A 24,879-nucleotide genomic window follows, 5' to 3' on the forward strand; every position below is an offset into this window, starting at 1 on the left:
CCTCCTCCCCTGAACTAGACCCTGGAGGGGAACCTTGCACATCATCTGAATCCTCTGATGTGTCTGAATCCATATGTTGAGCAGACTGATAAAAAGCTAACTTGGGCTCAGGCGCCTAAGTAATTATAAGTCTATCTACATTAGATGGTGCCATACTCTGATTAGAAATGGCCATCAATATCTTTCCAGGAAGGATGCATAGGAGGAGGTACAACAACATGCTGTAGACACCCCATCCAAGGAGGCATAGTGGGAGCAGCCAAGATGGCTCTTGTCCATTGACAGGTAAACTGGACTGGTGAGGTGGCTCTTTATAACAGTCAACACACAAACCATCCTTAATGTCCTGAGGGGACAAATAAGCCATCCATGATTTACATGAAACTAGCATAGAGGGCTCCCCTCCTATATTCCTACATCTTTTGACATATTCAATATAAAAGGCTATAGTTGCAATGTTATGTGACAGCCTTCCCGAATTCTTAACGAATGTGAAGTACTCAAGGAAAAACCTCCACCCTAAGAGTATGGAGAGAAAAACAGTGATAGTTATAATTGACAAGAAATAAAGGACAGTGTCAATACAGCAGCTAGCAAGCAGTCACATACCATGCATATGTAATAAACTTACAATTGACTCTAAATCAACTACACAAACCCAAAGGAATGGTAGGATATAGAGCACTATATACTTTGACCAAGGGAGAGGTATACAGGGAGACTGACCCAAACCCTCCTGACACCAACAGCTACAGGGCACACTGAGCATGGACCGTGAGCATCTCATTACACGTGGAGGGTAGGCGGAATTACCCTTCATAGGCACTGCATCTGGGTTGGGGGAGGAGCTGCCGGGGGAGCACCTACCTCCCCTAAGCTGCGTTAACCAGCCGGGTACGCTGACCTCGTGGGAGCAGAAGCGCCCGGCATCAGACGAAGATGCCCTGGTGGTGTAGTGAGGACCCGGACAATCCCGGGCCCTGACAGCAGCGGCTTCTGGTGCGTCTGACGACATAAGCAAGGACTGTCGTGTGAGATTCCCCGTCAGCGATGAATCGCATTACCTGACATCTCTGTACATCCGGTTGCAGTCCAGGTCGCAGCATTGCGGGCAGCAAGCTTAGCGGCGACAATCCGATATCACCAGCCCAGTTACTGGTGTTGCGGCCCGGTGGACGTAGATGGAGTCGCAGTATATGCATTGTGGCAGTATCACCAGAGATGGCGCTGGTGAGCAGCAAATTCTGTGTGTGGCAGGAGAGATCCACCCACACAGAATACAAAAGCATTCTGGGAGATTGTGTAAGGGCTGCCCAGTGGATTCAGTCCAGGGAGGACTGAGCCAGACGGAGCTCATTGTGCCAGGAAGCCATTGGGGGCCAGGAGGCCTGAGCCTAGACCTGTGAGATACAAGGAAGGCCATCAAACTGTTACTGAGCCTAGGTTAACTGCAAGGAAGCAGGCCAGACTGAGGCTGTGGCAGCTAAAGACCAGGCCGGAGCCTGTGTCAGGACAGCGGACAATTGAAAAGCCAGAGGCCAAGTCAGGCCAGGCTAATTATCCCAGTGTTACTCTGCAGGAGGCAGAAAGAGGGTTTAACGTTGGACAGCTAGTCTGTAAACATAGTTCAGTTAGGGGCGAAGAAGTGAGCCAGTGCCAAAAGAAAGGGCTAGGCGTTTATTATTTTCTGTTTGTTTCCTGATTATGCTGGAAGTAAAGCACCATGTTCATTAATTTTACTGAAATGCCACGTGTGGAGTCTGATTCTGCACCTAATCACTGCACCACTGACACCAGTCTACCAAGCTAACTACCCCAAGTTGTCACAGCGTCGATTCAGAAACAAACAAAAACATAAAATAAAAGCTTAGGAGCAGTCCCCTGTTACAAAGGTGCATCTTGATCCTGCCGCACCAAATGAACAACTGAAGGCCTATGGCTAGGGTATATATATATATATATATATATATATTATATATATATATATATATGGGAGGAGGACCCAAGGCATCCTAGGAGCTGAAACTTTAACTGTTTGGTGCCTGGGCTCCTACCAGAATATCCCCATGGTATCCCTATTGACCCTGAAGAAGAAAGGTTTTTAGCTTTATAAGTAGATCACAGAGTCCAATAGTCTGGCCACTCCTGTTCTAGAGCCTTTTTAAATTCTGAGTCCACCCTCCAGGTGCGCAAACAGAGTACTCGTCTGGCTGCAACGACAGAAGCCAACATCTTAGAGGTTAAAATTCCTGAATCTCTGGCTGCTTTGGACAGGTACGAAGCTGCCTTCCTGACATGTCCCACCAGAGACACCAGGTCCCCCCTGTGAGTACCTCTAAAGCATCAGCCCAGTCGCCAATAGCTTTAGCCACCCAAGCAGAAGCAAGTGCTGGACGAGCAAGAGCACCCACCATTAACATAAATGGTCTTCAGGAAATTTTTTAACTTCCTATCCGTGGGATCCATAAGTTAAGAAGTGTTCGGAATAGGAAGAAGAGATGACCTAGTAAGACGAGTAATATGGTGGAGGAGACTTCGAATTAGCCCTATCCACTACTGGGAGAGGGTAAACTGTAGCAATCAGATTAGAAACTTGAAAACGTCTATTGGGGTGGGACCACATCTCCGCTAAAAGATCTTCTAGCTGTGCCGAAGAAGAAAATTCAGTTACCATATTCTTCTGACTCTTAAATACAGGTGCCTTGGATCTAGAAGGTTGCTCGGAATCCTTAACCAGGAGAATAGATTTTACTGCTCTGGAAAGCCTTTACATCTACTGGGGACATAGCCTCCTCTGGGACCAAAGAAGCCTCAACGTCAGAGGTAATAGAAGCACTGGGTTCCCAGTCAAGGCACACCTCCGACTCCGAACCTCCCCGAGAAAGTGGCGTAGAACGCTCACGTGGGACGACCAAGCCGGTTCCTGACTGGATTCTGCGGTTGAAATTGCCTGTTCCAGGGCCGTAAAGCAACTAACAAAAGGCCATCCTGCTCCGGGTCTTGAGGAGAGATGACGTTAACACACTTTGAACAGGTGCACACCCACCTCAATGGGAGTCTTATTTCTGGAGATCGTTAAAGTTGCAGAAATCCCCACACCCCAATGGAGGTCATGAGTAGCAAATAGGGTCTAAAAAGTGCTATGTATATATAAATATACTGACAGCTGTACTCACCAACTGTAATGGATGTTCCCCAGGTGACCAGTAACCATAGCAGGTACACAGACACAGAGTAGAAGTACAAATAATCACATGCACCCAGACCACTGAAATGCTATAAAATGTGGGCAAATAATGCTTAACAATCCAGCCAAATAAGGAGGAAGGAGCTAAATATACATAATGTGGCTGCTGTGAGCAAGTTATGAGAGACAGGAGCCTAGCTTCTGTCCCCAGGCAGGCTGTGAGAAAAATGGCCACTCAGCGTTTCAGGGGCTTGCTGGCTGCATAGAGAAAGTGCACCCCAGGGTTGGAGGAGGGGCTAACGGAGTGCCCACCTCCCCCATCTGATGAAGGATGCCAGAAAGCATACATCCTATAACATGTAAAGTTGAACCCTAAATGATCAGGACCATTTACTATATTATGTAAGTGAAAGGGTGATTAATGTTACAGGTTATCAGTTTGGATAGGTCACCAGAAGAAGTTGAGCCTCAGCTGTAGTAGAATCATATTCCTGTGATCCTTCAAAATACAGACACAATGAAACCATTTGTTTTCAAAATGAACATAACGAGTTTTATTATGCACACTTTTAAACATAGTTTGCTTTTTCACAGAAAAAAAAAATAAAGTAAATCACATAGCTTGTGCAACACAAACTGTTTAGAAACTTTCCAGTTGTACGCAATGGTCTAACACCTAGCACTCATAAAATCACACGGCTGATTTTTAATTCAAGTTGATAACTCACAGTGGTCTTCAAAAACAAAATGTCTCTTTTGGGTCACAGCACACATGTCCAAAGCCAGGATCTAAGGACTTTGTACTGAATTACCTGCTTTATAACAAATAGGAGGGATAGTTGCTTATCAGACACGTAAAGGTTTTGGCTGTGTCGAAATAATCAACAATTCCTCCCGTATTCATCAACTGCTACAATATCTGGGATTTAAAAAGAAGTTTTATAACTAAATACACCCTTTCACTGCCAATGCAGCTGAATTATATAATAGGTTTCAACGTCATCTAAGTTATAATTTATTTATGTGATTGTTTTTCCATGCTTGAGCAGTAAAGTTATTATTTTGGCTATTGTAACACCCTTGCTTTCATATACTTTGGTCACTATTTGGAGAACACCTTCCATGGAGTAGGAGGATAAGGTAAAGAAGGTGGTTTTTCCAAAATGTACCATTTCACATGAAGCAGGTATTATATTATTGCATGAATAAAGTGTAGAATATAATTTTAAGCACCCGTCATAATCATGAGCTTGATGGTCAATTTTGTTTATAAAATCTATTTCACTTAATTGTTTGCAATCAATTGCCCTGATTAATGACGACAAAGATGTGTGATGTGCTCACGCCATGTTGTATTATGTAACAGCCAGCCCTTCGTTTAAATATAATACAATCTGATTTCAGTCCTATAATGATCCGTGATTAATATATTTTAGTTTGTAGCGCTCTGTGTGTTCTACGTCCTTATTTATTAAAGCTGCATTACCAGCTCACTAGTCAAAAGGTGCATGCAGTCATCTTCTCTTACAGCTTTGTCAGGAAACTGGTATGTGTGTGTGACAATCAACAGATTTTAACTTAATTAGGCCTCCTACTCACTTACCAATCCACCAACATTTCAAAAGTAGCAAACTAAACGTACTGTTTATTATAGAGCAGGCAGAGCTCTGGAAACAACGAGCACAATTTAGAAAGCGCTACCCTGAGCATTCTCACACAGTGGCTCAGTGGGGACAGATGGCCATCAAACATGTGACCACAGCAAGAAGAGGGAATTGTTGCCACCACAATGCTCCCTGAAGGGAGACTAAGACTTGTTTCTCTTGCATAAATATATTTTGCTGCATCTCTTTTATTCCAACTTATACAAGACCTTCTTGTGTCCCAGAAACTTAGAAAAAGGAAAACAAACTAATTACTGCTTATCGCATTACTAATGGTCATGACATCAGCTCTGTATCTATTAATTGATTTTAGCTACATTAATTTAATTACCTTTTATATTGTTGTTACTATACTTATTCTTACTGTATCACAGATGCAATAAGAACAAGTATCTGTGCCATAAACTGGGAGGACTGACTGGTGTCTGCAGAAACGTCATTTTCGTTTACAATAAACCAATTTATTGACTGGACTGAATACACAACTTAAAGCAGGACAATAACATTTACATAGTTATGTTGGTTTAAGAAGCATGAATTTTTCGGTGCTTGACAATTTTTTAAATTAAACTCGCATTAGATGTCTTTTATTCTGTCTTTCATTTAGTTTCAAAGTTTGGGCTAAGGGAGGCTGGGGTTTTCTGCTGGCATGAATATCGCTAATGCTGGGCATACACTGCCAGATAAAATGTCTGTCAGACCGACAGACATTTTATCTGGCCGGCTGCCAGCCGTAGATGTCCGCGGCATACACTGTGAGAGAAATCTCACAGTGTATAGCCCGACATCCGCGCTCCGCCCCCGGGGGAGGAGACATTTCCCTATTCCTTCCGTAGGAAGGAACACAGGAAATGTCTGTCTGTCGGCTGCGCTGGGCATACACAGACCGAGCAATATTTAACCCTCGGACCCCCCCCCACGCTACAATTATCGCGGCGATCCGCCGATATCGGGCAGATCGTCCCGATAATTGCAGCGTGTATGGCCAGCATTACAAATAAAAGTATTAAAGGAAGTGAAAAAATGCAAATGCTTCACAATATTTATAAAATAATCTGTCCCATAGGGAAACCTAATAAGTCTACTCTATTCATTGTCACAGTTGTAGGGTCAAGAAAAAAAGGCATACATTTCAGTTTATTAGGGGGGGGTGATCTGCTATTTTTACACTTTTCTTTTTTTTTTTTTAAACATTTTTCTGTAACCAATGAAGGCACTTAGCGTAGACTATAGCTGGCCACACATCTAAAGATTATCTGTCCAACCAGCCAACTAGTAGATTGGTTGGAATGAAAATCTGGTAAGGAATACAATCAGCAACTTGCTCCCAGACGCTGAAAAATGGACCAAAACTGTTGTATGAACAAATAGTTTAGATCAAACATTTAACAAACTTGTCTGAACGACCATTTTCATCTGTTTTCTGGCATTTAGGAGTAAATTGCTGATCATCATTTACTCCCATACGTTACCTGGGTCAAAATTATGACATCACCATTAAGGTTCTTTTTTTATACTTTCTTTAGGAACGCTTAATTATGCTCTCTCTTTTTGCTGACATTCCCTGATTAAGGTTTGTGGCATCCATATGAACACTAGTGGAAGAAGATAAACAGCTCACTAATTGTTATTGTGCTTTGGGGAGAGGACAGAAAATGTAGTTTTAATAGTTTTTTTATGGAAAAACGCCTTCATTAAATTATTAAGACACCAGTTGACAGGTCAGCTTAAAACTCTTCGTATTAAGGGAATGCAATTTAAATTGTGAGCACTGAACACAGTAACCACAATTCTAAACGTAGACCAAGTATATCAAGATACAATGTGTTTAGATGGTAAATAGACAATCACATTTTACAAATAAATGTACATTTTATACAATTCTATCCATATACATATGAAACTTTGCTAATATACAAATAATCTGCTGTAGAGGATTGATCATAGGGTCAGTCATTAGTCCTCAGAAGAATGGAGACATTGAATGCACTCATATAAAGGCTTATAAAAGTCTAGATGAGTGAGCGATGAGATAAGTGGGAGGCACTGGTGTAAAAAGTACACGCGTCTTCCGGTTAACAGGATTTCTGGAGTGTGAAGCTATGGAGAATAGGTTTTACCGCCGGTAGTGGTTAGGTGCATCTGCAAACATATATTTTAGTCTGTACGCTTCTGCCAGCAGGAGGCCAATTTCTTCATTGCCCCAGTGGATTGTAGGCAAATTCTGAAGCAGCATAAGTAGTCCCTAAAAAAGAAAACATAAATCTAATTTCTTTAAACATATTTTATTGCTCAGCATCCCTGGACCCTACACAGCAGCGTGTGCTGGGCTGAGAAAAGAGGCTGCTGCCGATGAGCAGCAGCTCCTGTCTCTCCCTGCCCATTGTGCAACTGGCCCAGGCCCCCTCTGGGTGTGGTATAAGAGATAGACAGTAATATGTTAGACAGGGAAAAAAGTTCGACATGGAAAAAAAGTCAGACACACTAAAGTTAGACATGTAAAAAGTTAGACAGGTACAAAAGGTCGACAGGGTCAGAAGTTTGACACACAAATGATGGACACTTTTTTTTTTTTTTTTAGCCCTAGTCTTCAACCTAATCCTAACCCTCCCCTTGGTGCCTAACCCTAATCCTCCTTCCTGGTGCCTAACCCTAACCGTCTGGGTAAGTGCCTAACCCTAACCGTGGGGGTAAGCGCCTAACCCTAACCCTCCCTTTGGTGCCTAACCCTAACCCTGCCTCTTGGTGCCTAATCCTAAAAAAAAATAAAAAAAAATAACGTGTCGACCATTTTTGTGTTGATCATTTTCATATCGTGTCAAACTTTTATCCTTGTCTAACTATTGACTGTCTAACATCTGGTGTCTATCTAATTACTGTCTGTCTATCTATAGTCGGTAACCCGCCCCCTCTGGCCCCTCCAGCCAAGGCAAGTAGTACTCGCACTATTTTCCTTTCATTAAAAAATCATTAAATAAAAAAATTCACTGAATTTTTTTTTAGACCTTAAAGCTTTAACTTGTTTTCCAAACTTGATGCATTATTGAAGCTTTCCCAGACAACTCATCAGCTCAAACCCAAGAGATAATCACCCCAGAAATACTATGCACACATGAGCCAATGACCACAAATTGGAATATCAATACTGAAATACCAACTCAAGCCTCATGGTCTAAAGGTGCATACACACAAAGATTTTCTGTCCAACCATCCAACTAGTTGATTGGTTGGAATGAAAATCTGGTAACGTATGGGAGTAAATGATGATCAGCAATTTGCTCCTAAATGCCAGAAAACTGATGAAAATGGTCGTCAGACAAGTTTGTTAAATGTATGATCTAAACAAATTGTTCAAACAACAGGTTTTTGTCAATTTTCTGGCATTTAGGAGCAAATTGCTGATCATCAGTTACTCCCATATGCCAGCCATTCACAAACTCAAGAGGAAACTGCCACTTGCACAAAATTAATTCGCTCATCAAACTTGGGTAAGGACTGAGCAGATGGTGTAGGAAAGGTTTTCTCCATGTCTGAATAACATGTGCCTCTACTATATGTACATTAGCAAAAGTGAGCCTTATTCCCCACTGTACGGAAATAGTTTGCGGCCATATAATAAAAATAAAGCACTGTAAGGCTTTAGAGTACATTTTTTTTTTTTTTCAAAGAAAGTAGCTACAGCCATCTATTATCATACATACTTTCCAGTATTTTCGCCTAATTTTATTATTGTTTTTTGTTTTACAGTCAAAACGTTTAGCTTTTCGACTACCTATTTTTTAAGCAGTACAATGTTTACCTGAAACTCTTCTTCATCCAGAATCTCTTTCCTCCATTTAATTAGAAATGCAGCACAAACATAAAGATGGAAATGAGAAAACCCTTCAGGCTCTGCCTGTATGAGAGGGAAAATATTTCAAATATTAGTATTCAATAAGAAGAGCAGCATAAACAAGTAAGCCTGGAAATAAAAATAATCAAAATGACACTATGCTATCATCGATACTATATATCTACATACAGGGGAGGGGGAGGGGGAGAGAGGGAGAGAGAGAGGGGGAGGGAGGGAGGGAGAGAGGGAGAGAGAGGGGGAGGGAGGGAGGGAGAGAGGGAGAGAGAGGGAGAGAGAGGGGGAGGGAGGGAGGGAGAGAGAGGGGGAGAGAGGGGGAGAGAGGGGGAGAGAGGGGGAGAGAGGGGGAGAGAGGGGGAGAGAGGGGGAGAGAGGGGGAGAGGGGGGGAGAGGGGGGGAGAGGGGGGGAGAGGGGGGGAGAGGGGGGGAGAGGGGGGGAGAGGGGGGGAGAGAGAGAGAGAGAGAGAGGGAGGGAGAGGGAGAGAGAGAGAGGGAGAGAGAGGGAGAGAGAGAGAGGGAGAGAGAGAGAGGGAGAGAGGTTTCGTCCTGGAACGTTGGTCAAGATTAAAGGTGTCCTTAATGCTGAGAAATACAGGCAGGTACTTATCCATCATGCAATACCATTAGGGAGGCGTTTTATTGGCTCCAACTTTATTCTGCAGCAGGACAACAACCCCAAATAAACAGCCAAATGTCATTAAGAACTATCTTCAGTGTAAAGAAGAACAAGGAGTCCTGGAAGTGATGATATGGCCCCTACAGAGCCCTGAGCTCATCATCGAGTCTGTCTGGGATTACATGGAGACAGAAGGATATGAGCAAGCCTACATCCACAGAACATCTGTGGTTAGTTCTCCAATTTGTTTGGAACAACCTCCTTGCAGAGTTCCTTCAAAAACTGTGTGAAAGTGTACCTAGAAGAATTGATGCTGTTTTGAGGGCAAAGAGTGGTCACATGAAATGTTGATTTGAAATCAGGGTCCTACTCCAGAATTTCAGGGTCCCATCACAATTTATGCTTGGAGCTCCCCATATGCCATTAGACTATCCCACATGCCCTATACATATTATACAATATGGAAGGTCGCACTCATATTCCTTGATCTCACATAGCTAACAGATGCAGTGCTGGGGGCAGAGAGGGGGCTAAGGGCAGGCAGCAGTTGGGACAGTGCGGGTGGGGGCAATTTGCAGCTTGGGCAGTGCCGGGGACAGGTAGCAGTTGGGGTAGAACTGGGGATTGAGGCAGGGAGAGGGTAAGGGGGGTGGGTGGTAAGGGCAGGGTAGTACTGGATTCAGGGAGGGAGGTCTCAGGCAGCAACCAAAACAGAACAAAAGATTATATGGAGCGCTGTTCACTTGCAGCGTAATATCTCAATTTAATACAGATAATCCAATAAATGAAAATAAATATATATATATATATATATTATAGAAGCTACAAAAATCTAAGTTAACTGCGCTTGGTGATACATAATATTCCCATTAAATGAAAATAAATATGAATAAATCAGTGTTTGCTTGGTATTCTGGATACAGGAGGCTTGTTTAAAATGCATTAATGTTTAATCACAAAAATATCTGAATGACAAAAATATAGAGAAGTGCATACATAATCAATAAAGCAGCATAATATAGAACAATAATGATCTCATGAATAATCATAATAAAAATTGGTTGCTAAATGAACTGGTCATGAAATGCTGTTCAATCGCCACTTGAATATAGGAATGGTCAGTGTTCACAGCTGAATGAATGTCGCTACAAATAAATGTGTCAAATGGCTTGAAATATGTAACCAATTGTTACAATTGCAGTATCCTCACAGAGCAAGCCTGAGACTAACTCTCCGTGTTAAACAGTGATATACTGGCGTCCCAGTTAGATCACATAATTCTGCCGCTGAATAATGAAGTGTTACCTCGGTCCAAGTAGGCTGGTGTATAATCACCTTCTGAGGTCTCCAACTCCCTGTAAAAGCGTGGCCACGCTGAGATATTTTGAAGCCGGGTGAAATCCCCTGTGTAGGGCAATCAGCCTCTGTTGATGGGCAGAGGTTGACGCTGTAAATGTGATGTAAAGCAGCCGCTCTTAGTCACACTCCGGCGGACTGGATGTTAAAGTCCATGCAGAGACAGCAGGCAACAGGGAGGGAGAACAATAATGTTCAGCGGTTACTCAGGCTTGTCTGGCTCAAAGGTATCCTGGAGGGTAAAGGTCAATGCGTTTCGTCCCGTGGGATGCTGGGACTTTCTCAAGACTGGAGACTTAGATCCAAAAAGTCTATTTATATTCCTCCAGTGTCTTAATAAGTGATTGTTTATCTCCTGCACCTGATTTTAACTCTTTATATTACCACTTCATACAGACCACTTCTGCCTCACAAAAATAAATAAAATCCTTTTCACAATTATAATGTAAGAATAATTCTTGCAACAACTAATTCATTTTATATCTTTTTAAATAAATAATATATATATATATATATATATACATATATATATATATATATATATATATATACATATATATATATAAATAAATAAAGTCCAGTATTAGTCCACACTCACGTCTGAAAATCCAATTGCTGGGGTAGCCACCCAAATGGGATCACCTGTATCCCTGCATACAAAAAATGAACAAAGGGGGTGCACTCACCAGTCTTCTAAAATGAGTTTTTATTTTATCTTTTTTTAAAAAAAAATTTCAGCATCATAGTAAAGCTCCGAAGTTTCGGTCCTAGCCATGGACCTTTGTCAAGGTACAATTCCAAGTAGTACTTTGCATCAATATATACCTGAGTCCAATTAAGAGACTCCTCCCTCACAATCATGTGAGTACAAACAATACAAACATAAAGAGGCATGTAGACATCATTTGTAATTGTGCAATAATGCTAATCAAAGACTAACTAAAAAATGAAAAAAAACATGTTAACAGACACATATATAAAAACAAACCTTACAGGTATAATCGAGCTGCATCCCCCGCTAGCGTGCGTGTCAACTCCCCAAACTTCCTGCCAAGTGGAACGCAAGTCGGTACCATTCCCTGTCAAGTGGCACGCAAGCTAATACAGCAGTCATGACAACCGCTGTTAAGGCTTCCTGCACTTCATCCGTCGATGCTAGCGCCCGGAGCAATCAAATCACAAAGTAATATACAAGAACACTAGGGACCCGGTGACGCAGGCAAACAAGTATACGTCACCATATAACCCATTAATTTAAATGAAGATGTAACTGACAGAGTTTTCATATATTGACTCATCAAGCTAATATCAAATCGGGCAGTCGACATGCACGTCCATCAAAAAGACGCAGCCTGTAAGCAAACCAATGATAAACACCTCCTCATAGATAATTTAATGATAGGACAATGTCTATCCATCTGGATTGAATTACATATGCCTAAATTATAATGTATACAAAAACATGGTTTGTCAACATGTGTGTCGACATTTTTTTAAAAAAATTTTGATTATAAACATAACCAAATTTAGACACATTAAATAATTAAAAATAAATAACAAATAAACAAACTCCATAGGAAACCCACATTGCCACAACACTCGAAAAAACAAAAAATAAAAAAAAATTGTATCATTACAAAATCTGATGATGCACCCCCACTTGAGATCCAAAAATACTTTAATCCAAAAACATCCCAAGGTGTATAGCTTCATTAAGGCCGCGAGGGTGGACCGTATCCAATTTATGTATCCACATCGCTTCTCTCTGGAGCAAGAGTTTGGCCCGATTGCCTCCTCTCTTGGGTGGAGGCACCCAATCGATAATCATGCATCTCAATGTTGCTAAAGCATGCTGTGTTTCAAGGAAATGTCTTGCTACAGGTTTATCAGAAGAACCATTAACAAGCGCGGCTCTAATAGAGGATCGATGGTTAGCCATCCTCTCACGAAGTGGACGTATCGTCTTGCCAACATAGACCAGAGAGCACGGGCACACCAATAAGTAAACCACATGGTCGGAGGTACAGGTGACTCAATGTCGAATGTAGATCTTGGTACCTGTGTGTGGGTGATGAAAAAATTGACCCACCATCATACTCCTGCATGTAATACAATTTACGCATCGAAAGCATCCTGGCTTCACTTGGTTCATCCAAGTTTGAACAGCCACAGCCTTTTTTCTATCAGGACGCATTAGTCTGTCCTTTAAATTCTGGCCACGCTTGAAGCTCATCAATGGTCGTTTAGGTATACAATTTTTTAAAACAGGATCTGTAGCAATAATATCCCAGTGCTTAACCACTGCATTACGTACAATCGAACCAGCAGAGTCAAATGTTGTAGTAATTACAAAAGGATCCTCAATCAATTTTAGATCGCTTTTTCGCATTATAACCTTCACAAAAAATCTTTTTGGCCTTTTGTAAACATATATTCAAATTTTTCAAGTTATATCCTCTTTCAAGGAAACGTTGTCGCATCTCACCGATCTGGACATCTGCCATCTCAGGATCAGAATTGTTCCGAAAAACTCGTAAGAATTGTGAAATTGGCAAATTTCTCTTAAGAGCAACTGGATGATGACTTTTGTAGTTTAAAAGCGTATTACGGTCGGTGGGTTTCCTATAGAGTTTGTAGCCATAGCCAGCATCAGTGACAAAAATAGTAATGTCCAAAAAAATTTATTTTGACACTATCATAAGTCATGGTAAATCGTATTGGCGAATCTAGGTGATTAAGACATTCCAACATTTTCAATAAAGAATCCTCAGAATCCTTCCAGATCAAAATAATATCATCGATAAATCGACGGTAAAAACCGATACTATCTCCAAACGGCGGAATCAGGTAATTTTTTTCATACGAATCCATATAGATGTTTGCATAGGCTGGCGCGATATTACTGCCCATCACCGTCACCGCCATCTGGAGATAGTATCGGTCACCGTATTGAAAATAATTACATGTTAACGTCATCTCCAATAACTCCATTAGAAACTCAATGGGTGGAGATCCCACATGTGTATTCAAGAGAGCCATCCTAACTGCCATCATTCCCTCCGTGTGGGGAATCACAGTATACAACGACGATAATCGAGACTGGCCAAAAAACCATTATGTATTAAAGGTAAAGACCTCAATTTAGTAATCAGATCTTGTGTATCCCTAAGGTAGCTGTCAGTCCTAATGACACATTTCTGGAGAAAGCTGTCAAGATACTGGGCAATTGGAGAAAACAAAGAATTGCGTGCCGAAATTATCGGACGTCCAGGCGGATGATCAAGGGATTTATGGATCTTGGGCAGTAAATACAAAATCGGACATATCGGATATTCCGTTGTCAAAAAGCCAAAAACAGCTTCATTAATCCAACCATTCTTTAACGCACCATCCAAGACCAAATCCAATCTGTTTTTAAAACCCACTATCGGGTCACCAGTTAACAATCGATAAGTACCAGTATCTGACAACTGTCTCCTTACTTCAGCGTCATAATCAGTAGTGTTAAGCACAACCACTGCCCCGCCTTTATCCGCTGTTCTAATCGTAATTTGCTCATTTTTACTGAGATCGCGTAAAGCGATTCTTTCAGCTAAAGGCAGATTGTGTCTCACTCTTTGTTGTACTCAGAGATTCTTGTATACTTTGATCCAATAACCTAGAAAACGTTTTAATGCTAGGGTTTTGCGATGGTGGATCGAACGTGCTCTTCCTTTTAAATACATTACATTGTGTACTAGTATTCTCATTAAATCTCTCCTTCAATCTTAATTTCCGGTTCATTTTATATTTGTCAATACTCTACCTAAAATCGTTATGATAGGTGGTGGGGACAAACGATAAACTCTTCGATAGAAGGTTCATCTCATCTATATTCAATTTATAAGAAGACAAATTTATGACCGAATTTTTTGCGTTTTCGTCGGTTTTCTCCCTCCCTTTGTATTTGCCCCGCCTCGGGTGGGGCCTTCTGCGTTTAAAGCAATGTCAAACTGGGAGCGAGTATTAACCCGTGGTAAGGGTGGTTTAGTATTGCGTGTCAGAGGAGTCCCTATCAGAGGAAGTATAGCTATCAAGTTGAAAATGGGGATTTCTAGATCTTATATTTCTAAATCCATAGGTCTGGTTATCAGTACCTGTCAACCATCGATAGACACAATGTTCCTGATAGTCCCTACTAACTTTTTCAAGTTTAACCCGCTTGAAGGCTATCAAATCTTTCTGATATTTATCTAGTTGTACTTTTAATTTATCAATCCACTGCTCTGAGATATCACCCTGCAAAGTTGTCACTATATTAGGTTTAATGCTTGCAATTTCACCTCTGACTTTTTTTAAATCTACTCCAACCTCTTCAATCACCAACAAAAGCAAATCAAAGGAGCACTTATTAAGTACTGTACACCATTTACTACAAAATATGGGGTTATTTCTTCCAATCGTGGGAATATTCTTTATTCTAAAACCACGAGGGATCTGCTTTTTTCGAAAGTAATCAGATAAAAATTGCCCATGGAGTAATAGATCTATTTCTCTTTTCTCTAAGTGTAAAAGTTTGTGGAAAAGGTCAAGAGCACTCTCAGCAGGCAATTTACTGAAATCATTAACCCCAAATAGCACACGTTCAGCATCCTCATCTGTCAGAACCAATTGATCATGTTCAGCACTAAATAACAATTCGGCAGAAACCAAATTTTCCATGTGTTTAGCAAAACTACAGTCACCACTATGGCTGGCTATGGCAAAAAAATTTTAGCAACAAAAAAATAAAAAAATATAGAAAAAGAAAAACAAACATGAAAAAATCCTTTTTTTTTTACAAAAAACACACGAATGTTCTTTAGATGCATATACTCCTTGTTGAAAAAACTTTGATTTATAAATATATATATATATATATATAAAAAAAAGAAAAACCTATATAATGGTACATGTGAAGAAACATAGATATATTATAAAAAATTCACAAGCCTCCTGTGTATGAGATTATTTAATTTTTATCATGATGATAATCACCAGTTCCATTTAATTATTGTTCTAGTTCACTAATTTCTTAAATTGCCAACTTATATATTTAATTAGTACTGCAATATGCAGTAATAAATGAATAGCAGCCTTAATAGACATATCCATACAAACCAACAAATGCTTACAAAAACAGTAGCAGCCAACCATAAGTGGATGAAGATGATAAAGAACATACATATTAATGAATAATAATAATAATAAATGCACATATCTAATTAACCCTTAACAGACTAAGAATAAACTTCAAATTTATACATCCAAACACATACTGGAATCATTACAATGTAAAAATATATAATAATTTCATGAGTGAGAGTATTGCCCATATACTTCAGTCTCTTGTAAGTATTCCTTAATTTCTTATAATTATTAATCTTTATCTCTGCTTATGATAATAACTCCTAGCACCCAAGCAGATAGATCTAACGAACACACATAGATACACACATATATAAAACTAGTACTGTATGATACCTAAATCTATATATTATATAGATGTCTTTTTAAATTCTAATAAAGTATCATACATATGAGTGTATATATAATAGATCAGAATACAATAATTGAATAATAATCACATAAAATTGTCTAAATTAGATAAATCCACAAATATCAACCGGCAATATAAAATCATGTGGGTCAATGATGATGGTGTAGAAATCTCAATAAATATAAAACACAATATTAGCACCTATGTGATGCACTGCTATGCTGATGTCTACATGAGTTAGTAAGCGCAAGCAAGCTTTTTTTCAACTGCTAAATAATCACTCAGCACTTAAAGGCCTGATTCAGAGATTTACGTACTGCAGAGTTTTACGCACAACGAGCAATTGTTTTGCTATTGCACATGTATATAAGCAGCACTGCACATGTGCAGTGATTGTCTTGCAATTTCAAATGCACATAGAACAAGTAAGTTAGGTTTTGGGGGAGGTAACAGGAGAGGGGGTGGTTAGAAAAACACAGGTGTGTCTTACAGTCTTACTGCTGTTTCATGGCCATGCATAAATTAACAATTGCTATCTCCTACGCAGCACGAGGGCTCTCTGGTCTCAGGAAAGTTGCTGTAATTGAGACAGGTCAGACCTTCCACAAGGGCTGCATGGGTGGTCGGTTACCAATATTTGCACTGGTACGCAACAATTGGACGCAGATGAGAAGGCAGCAGTGGGTGTTCCTACGCTCGGGTAAGCTTTGGAACGGTTAGCATATTTTCACAGCTGCGGTCCATGCGAAATCGCAGCTGCAATCGCATTAGCATCCATCCCTGAATCAGGCTCGATCACATTTCCAATATGAGCACATTCACATGGACCAAATTGGGTCTACACAATTGTTAAGCCCACTGATACTAGTATAGGTTAGTCTTAAATGTTAATGCACCAATGTCAACTAGTGGTGAAAAATTATTGTAATGATAATGAATACCCACTGTTGGTCAGTAAAAAAGAAAAATGTGTTTATAAAACCACATATGAGCAGTTTGCTGACTCCAGACTCACAGGTCAGCTGTCCTAGTAGTACTCCCAGCTATTTCACCCTTTATTGCCCAGAATCAAAGCAGGGCAGACTGTGTTCCACCTCGGTAGATAAGGCAGTACAAATGCTGGCAGCAGCGTGTGCTGTGATTAAGTGGTGACCAGACCATAGTATATTAGGAGAATTGTTTCGCTTTCCAGATAGCCTGTGTGTAAACACTGACAGCGTGATCATGCTGAAAGGAGCCGCTGGTGAGGTCATGGGTGGGTGAATCACACAATATCACCGGATATGCTGTGTGCTGACTAGCCGTGCTGGATGCGTGCTCTCTGACAGTGTGGTGCCCTTTCAGCTGGGAAGTAATGCAGCTGGTGGCGAGGTTTTGAGAACCGGGAACAGAAACAGCAAAACTCTGGTTCACAGCAGAGGTGCACAAGCCGGTCAGACTGGTAAATGCTGTTCCACAGACTACACTGGCGAAGTGGCTAGACGTGTTTATTTGGCCAATGGGAATCCGTTCAGGGGAGAGGCTGCCAGCAGCGACTGGCTGGGGAGACACTGAGGATAGCCACAGGTCGGTGAGTTACATTGTGCGTTCTACAGGAACTGGGTGCCTCACTCCCTGTAATGCGTAAACGTGCTGTAGCACAGATTTTGCAATAACTGATATATATATATATATATATATATATATATATATATATATAATGTAGGGAAAAAAAAAGATGCTGCGGCACTCACTGGTCTTGCATAGAAAGAATGACTCCAACTCAGGGGACGTTCATTCTTTTTTTTTTTCCCCTACATTACATAAGTATTAATTTACTTCTGATGGCACCTGGGCAATATATACACACATACAAAGAATCCCCTTACGGATGTATAACGCCACCACAATTATGAGGCAAGAAGAGGCGGCACTCCCAATAGGAATAATGAAAAAAGGTTCAAATGTATTAAAACATTAGTACAGATGAGTCGACCTTTCAAAGCCTTAAAGAGATAGCGAGATATATATATATATATATACACACATTATATATATATATATATATATATATATATATATATATATACACATACATACATACATACACACTCCACAAGGTGCAGCGCTCCGGTTTCCAACAAACTCACACAGCAAGGGTTAAATGGCAACGTTTCAGTGTCTATGAATTTGTGGCACTGCACTGAAACGTTGCCATTTAACCTTTGCTGTGTGAGAGTTTATTGGAAACCGGAGAGTTGCACCTTGTGGAGTTTGTATGCCATTATCTGTGCAGGCACCTGGACTGTTATCACAGTACAGGGAGAGCCGGACCATGTGGAAGAGTGTGTGAGTGTGTGTGTATTTTTTTAAATTATTTATTTAAAAGTCTGTGTGCAGGTGAGCTTCAAACCGGGCAACATATCTTAAGTTTAATTCTAATGTAGAATATCACTCAGCAATTGCCATGTTTATAATTCTAGAGTAGGGCTTACAGAAATTGAGGTCCCTTGACAGTGGGAGGCAAGCTTAAATGTTTTGATCAAAATATGAACTACATCTCCATACACATATATATTACATTATATTGTAATGCATAATAAATCTGTGATTTCATTTTTAAACCAAAACCACTCACTATATTCCCAGTTTGTTCAGCATCATCACCTTTAATGCATTGTGCTTGTCATTTAGAGGATATGGTATATTCCTTCATTTTGGCCACAAAATTACTGTGACTATTCTTTTTGACCACACTTAAACTTCCTCTCAGACACCCCACATGCTCCACTTAGTACCCTCAACTCTACCCCCACATGCCCTCTTTATGCATTCATAACCTCCTGCACATCCTCTTTATGCCATCTGGCCCCAGATCACGTGCCCCTGTTGTGCCACCAGCACCCCCCACGTGCTCCTTTTGATCCATCAAGCCCCCCTCATGCCCTTTTGTGCCATCTGGTCTCCCCCATGTGCACCTTCTGTAACATAAGAAACCTCAACATACCCATTTTGTGGCATCTGACCCAGGGCGCTAAAATGTGTAGTGCTGCCACCCCACATGTGACACCCACTCTATGAGGGGCACAACAACACAGATGAGCATGTGAGACACAAATGGTATGAGATGAGAAACGGGGGAAGGGTGGCAGATAGAGACAGGGAGGTGTGGGTGAATGGAAATAGATGAGAGACACATACACAGGAGTGGGGGGAGATGAGAGAGAGAAAGTCAGGGGGTGGATATAGATGAGAGACAAGAGGAGGGGCAGTAAGAACACAGGAGGGAGAGAGGCAGATAGGGGAGCAGAGATGAGAGAATGTTGAAAAAGGGGAACAGATGGAGAGACGACAGAAGGAAAAAAAAAATTATGAGAAAAGGACAGAGAAGGAGAAGAGAGGACAGATGAAAGATCTGGGAGACAGAAGGGGGAGAGGGGTGACAAGAGATGGGATGGTAGGGAAAGGCAGAGGGAAAAAAACCCTGTAGTGTTGGGCTTGATAGCTAGTGACCCACCGAATAACCGGTCCAAAATACTAGTCTACCTACAGTATAACATTACATAGCCCTCCGAAACAAGCACTTTGTAGAAGCTACAACTGGAACCAGGTAAGACAGATAACCTTTATACACAAAGCGGGAGTGTATTAAGCCTCCTTCATACATAGCAACCAATCAGCTTGTCAAAACCGGGCACTAGGACTACCTCTGATGAGGTTAAGAACCAGGGGGGGGGTTTAGGATAGTTCTAGGGAAATGACGGGGTTGACAGACTAAGTCATCTAATTGCAGCCAAACCCAGGTTTGGCTAGACCTGCCCAGAGGCGCTGAGTCTAACCCACTTAGTGGTTTTCTCCAGTGACCCCTCGCCGCACCAAGTGAGCAGGTCGCGGTCCTCTGGACAGGTACCTGGGAGTGACAGAAGACTAGAATAATATACCGAACACAAGTAACACAGGGAACAATGGAAATAACACAGAGGATTGGGTTCTACTGAGACACAGGGACGGATGCTTTGGAAAGGTACTGGATGTGCAGGGAAAGAGTTATACTGAGATACCAGAACAGAGTACACGAAGATGCCACTTGGGGCGCACTGGAGGTGTGGACAGAACTTGAACTGAAGCGCAGGTATGAAGCACACAAGGATGACACTTGGGGCGCACTGGAGGTATAGACGGGACTTGTACTGAAGCATAGGGATGAAGTACACAGAGATGTGTCTTTTGTACACTATATGTAATTCCAGATGCACCGGTAGTTGACAGGAAGTTGTACACAATGGTGCGTACTTTGCACAAGATGGTATGTATTTTGTACACAAAAGATGCGACTCCAGACGAATCAGTAGATGACCTTGGAATAGTACCCACAGATGTGTATTTTGTACACAAAGGTGCGACTATTGGCGCACCGGCAGTTGACTTGAGAGGATACACAGTGGTGTGGATGAACTTGTACTGAACATGGGGCTGAATACACAGAGGTCACAAGGAACAAACAGGAAGCCAGGAAACACAGAGGAAAGGAATACAGCCTCTGGAACATAAGACGGTTGTCACAAGGAATGACTATGTGCAATCATACGGTGATGTTGGTCAGCAACTTCCTGTTGCAGGAGTTGGACCTAAATACCCCTAGGCAGCTGGCCATTGGATCATGAGATCAGCTGGGAGACCCTACAGGGCTGCCATTGGAGGAGACTGATCAGGCAAGATGAACCAACATGGCTACGCCCATGCCTGCTAACACAGGAGTCAGGACGCGCACATGGAAATCCTAGCGGACCCCGAGGAAAATCCTCAGCCCTAACCCACCAGCACAACTTGCGTCTGGACACCTCAGAGCCCAGAGACAGCAGCTTAGCGGTGAGTAATGGCCGATCCCAGGCCGCATCCTGACAGTTGTCGAAGCTGGATAATTGGCTGAGACAAAATCAGCTTAAAATTAGATCGTAAAGACGCCATCTTGCGACTGGCCGCAAGACGCCATTTTAGAAAATGATATCGGAAGACGCCATTTTGCGAATGGCCGCCCAAGCGCCATTTTAGGTAAACTCACACTTAAGTACATAAGGCGATATTACTATTAGCATCATGCGATTGCATCTTTCACCATTTCTCATACACACATTCAGACGCACAATTGCGCTGTTAACTAGTCGCATATTAGCGAACGCATAAGATCCTGTATGAAAACGCTGTTTATTAGCTTCATGCACACGCATCTGCCCCAAGTTAACTAGCGTCTTTATATCAAACCCCAAATACTTACATAGTACATATTCACATAAAAGGTCTCATAAGCTTTAAAGTATAAGATTCAAGTTTGTTCATTTATTATAATTGCTGTGAAATAAAGGTTATTTGGTAGCTAAGGTTTAATACAAGATAAGCAAGTCATGTTTGATATTATACTGATCTGCACTCTTTCAACAGCATTCTGATATCGTCAGTGTGAAGATCGCAACATGCATTCTCAACTTATGGACCGCAGAGACTTAAAGCACCGAAATGTACATTATATGACCAACTGTTAGGATGAGCATGAGGCAGGAGACCAGAGACAACCAGTTGTTAGAGGCTGGACTGTGTCTATTTGAATCAACCTGTTAAATGCTCTGCAACAGATGCATCCTCCTGGGAAGCAATGGCATCAGCGACAGGCCTCTATTGTGTTGTCTATTTCTGTGAGAGTATAAACGTGTGTGTTGTGACCCCAGTCTGAGTCTTCTTGCTGAATGCTGATTGACAGGGGTTTCTTGCTGATGCCTACATCTGGTCCAGAAGCGCTGCGTATGTAAAACTGTACTTGGATCTGTATAATTCTTTGCGCTAAATTGTGCTTAGATCATAGCGTGTAACTGACTGTACTTTTACTTGAAATATCACTTTGTGCTTTGGAACCACAGGTAAAAGGTCTGGAGTCTTTATTTACTATATGACTGCGTACGCAAAATAGCGTCATCCTTAGAGGTTTATAGGCAGGATATTAGAAGGAATAGGCAGGATATTAGAAGGCATAGGCCGGAGTGTATAGAGGTTCTAATTCAATATCCTTAGTTGGGGGCTCATAGTGAAGTCACTTACCTACTCACAAGATACATACTATATGACTGCGTACGCAAAATAGCGTCATCCTTAGAGGTTTATAGGCAGGATATTAGAAGGTATAGGCAGGATATTAGAAGGCATAGGCAGGAGTGTATAGAGGTTCTAATTCAATATCCTTAGTTGGGGGCTCATAGTGAAGTCACTTACCTACTCACTAGATACATACGGTTATCGATATCTCAACAAAGGGTGGAGTGGCCACATGCAGGGTTTACCTGCAACTGCTCGGTGCTGAGAAATCTCTATTCGTTTTCGTGTGAGCCAGGGACGCTGACTAGAATCCATGGACAAGAGAGGAAAAAGTTTGTTTTCCTTTGTTGATCGAACCTTATGTTTAGAGGGGTGCCGCAGTATTGAGAACGCGGCTGAGTCGCAGTTTTGCACACAGTCAAGACGTACTTTTGTGTACGCAGCTAAAGGTTGTCATACAGTTGTGTGGTAGTCGCATTGTTGTGTATGCGACTGGTCGCACAATACGTACTTCCGGTTGTGCTGCCACGTGTTTAAACAAAGCCGTTGAGGTTTACATTCTTTTCAATTGTTGTCAATATCTGTGTTAACGTGTATTTTTCTGCGCAGGAAAAAAAGTGTGTAACAGTGAGTATTTGTTGGTAGGGGTAATTTGTTCCCTAAAGTTAGAGGTACCGTATGACCTTTAAGGGCTAAGTGCTAGCCGCTTGGTAAGCAGCTAACCGTTCTATACATAGTAGCAGGTGTACATGTTGTCTTTGTTTTTTTTGTAGAGAGGTGCGTGGAAGTAGCCGACTTAAACTTCCATAGGTGTGGAAGTTGCCTTCTTAAATCTTAACCGGGTGTGTGGAGTAGCCTTCTTCACAGGTGTGTGGGCGCTGCCGTTTAAATCGTCCACAGGTAAGTGAAAGTATCTTGACTGTCTTTCACCAGTTTAAATCTTTATTGAAAAATGTAGGAGTTGTCTCAGAATGGAAGCCATGCAAACAATAGAGATGTTAGACAATGATGTGCTGCTAATGGAAGCGCCGCTTGGATCGGCCAGTCGTATTATGCATACTAAGTACGGTACTTATGCAATAAGGTATTGTGATGTATGGTTTAAAATGACGATGAAGAGTGTTAGACAGTTTCCCAGAATTGGTAGTTTTGATAAAGATGCATTAGATAATGTCCGGGACCACATCAGTCTGATGCGCTCCCGAGAGGTAAAATATTATGTTTAAAGTTGTGGCAGCATGAAGGGGATGCGTGGCTTAAAAATGAGCAAGCGACGCAAACTAGCATTGCGAGCGCATTGCCAGAGAACACATCCGCGACGCAAACTAGCATTGCGAGCGCATTTCCAGAGAATACATCCACGATGCTAAACTGCAATGCGGGCGAGCCGCAAAATGGCGTGCACGTGCAGCAAGGTAGCGTTGTGGAAAGTATTGCCAACAGTTCACACGCACCACCTCCAGCTTATGTGGATGGAGGTGCAAGTACAGTTATCAAAAATACCCATAAAAATGTAACAAGCAATTTGTACCCTGTCTTAAGCAACCATAAAGAAAATGTTCATGATGTGGATGATGAGCCTATTGTAATGTCTGCCATTTCCCATGCTGTGCAGATGATAGATGCTGCACCACAACAATCACGAGTGGTGCCGCCATCTCCATCGGTAACAGTAAGGGAAGTCCTAGCCCCCTCTGCACCCTTAGAGGAAGTCGTTAATACCATACGTAGCAGCAGCAGATTAAACCCCCCAGCCAGGTAACAAGGTCAAAAGGTAGCAGCGCTACCGGTCTGCATACCATTCAGACAATAACTGTTCCGAATGGAAATACAGATGCGAACGGTGTAGTGCCCATGAGGGAAGTGGTAATGCATTGTCCTTGGACAAGAGCAGAACTGAAATCCATCATAAATGATTTCCCCGATCCCAAAAAGGAACTAGCCAAATGTCAAAGATTTTTGAGGAATTTGGGTAGTTCTCATGAGCCAACTAATAAAGATTGGCGTTGGTGTTAAGGGCCTGTCTACCACGCAATACCGACGTGACAAAATTTATCACGGATTGTGTATTGGATGGTGACGTTCCCTTAACAGACCAAGTAAACCAAGGTAACATTTCCCGCATTGTAACTCAATTGGGTATATATTTTACGGTAGTAGTTAACTGGAACAAAATTTTCACTATAAAGCAAAAGGAGAGTAAGTCTGCAGAAGATTATTGCGACCGGGCTCTGCAGGCTATTACCCAGCACACTGGGTTAGAGGATATTAAAGATAGCACTCACCACAGGGGAATGATAGTCACGGTACTCATGGACTGTCTTAAAGAGAACTTAAAGACCCGGGTTCAGACCTCACAACCTGGCTGGAGAGGAGTCACAATAGATACACTCATAGAATCTGCCATAGAACATGATAAAAACATCTCAAAGAAGAGAGAGACCCAGAGCGAAAAACTAATGGCTGTCAGTATCCAAGCTCTGGAAGGAATGACTAACATCACAGAGGAATGACTAACATCACAGCCAACAGACACACTTGCATCTACACACACTGTACACCTGAACTGGTATACGCCCTCACTAATCCCACGCAACAGCAAACACAGCTCTTTTCTACTAATCC

The 24,879-nt window shown here is 41.6% G+C and overlaps 1 protein-coding gene across 1 annotated transcript in view; it reads right to left on the reverse strand.

Annotated features, from left to right (window-relative positions):
* Nucleotides 1-3,741: 3,741 nt before the first annotated feature.
* TBC1D22B (TBC1 domain family member 22B) overlaps nt 3,742-24,879 on the reverse strand; it is a 133,202-nt gene continuing 112,064 nt past the window's right edge. Inside the window, exons 12-13 of the mRNA XM_088482443.1 lie at nt 8,651-8,746; nt 3,742-7,096 (exon numbers count right to left, since the gene is read on the reverse strand). Of these exons, the coding sequence (XP_088338569.1) occupies nt 6,968-7,096; nt 8,651-8,746 (225 nt within the window). The 3' untranslated portion in view covers nt 3,742-6,967. The remainder of the gene's footprint in view (nt 7,097-8,650; nt 8,747-24,879) is intronic.

This window comes from Taudactylus pleione, unplaced genomic scaffold, assembly GCF_031769625.1.
Source record: "Taudactylus pleione unplaced genomic scaffold, aTauple2 ptg000288l, whole genome shotgun sequence".
NCBI classification, from domain to species: domain Eukaryota; kingdom Metazoa; phylum Chordata; class Amphibia; order Anura; family Myobatrachidae; genus Taudactylus; species Taudactylus pleione.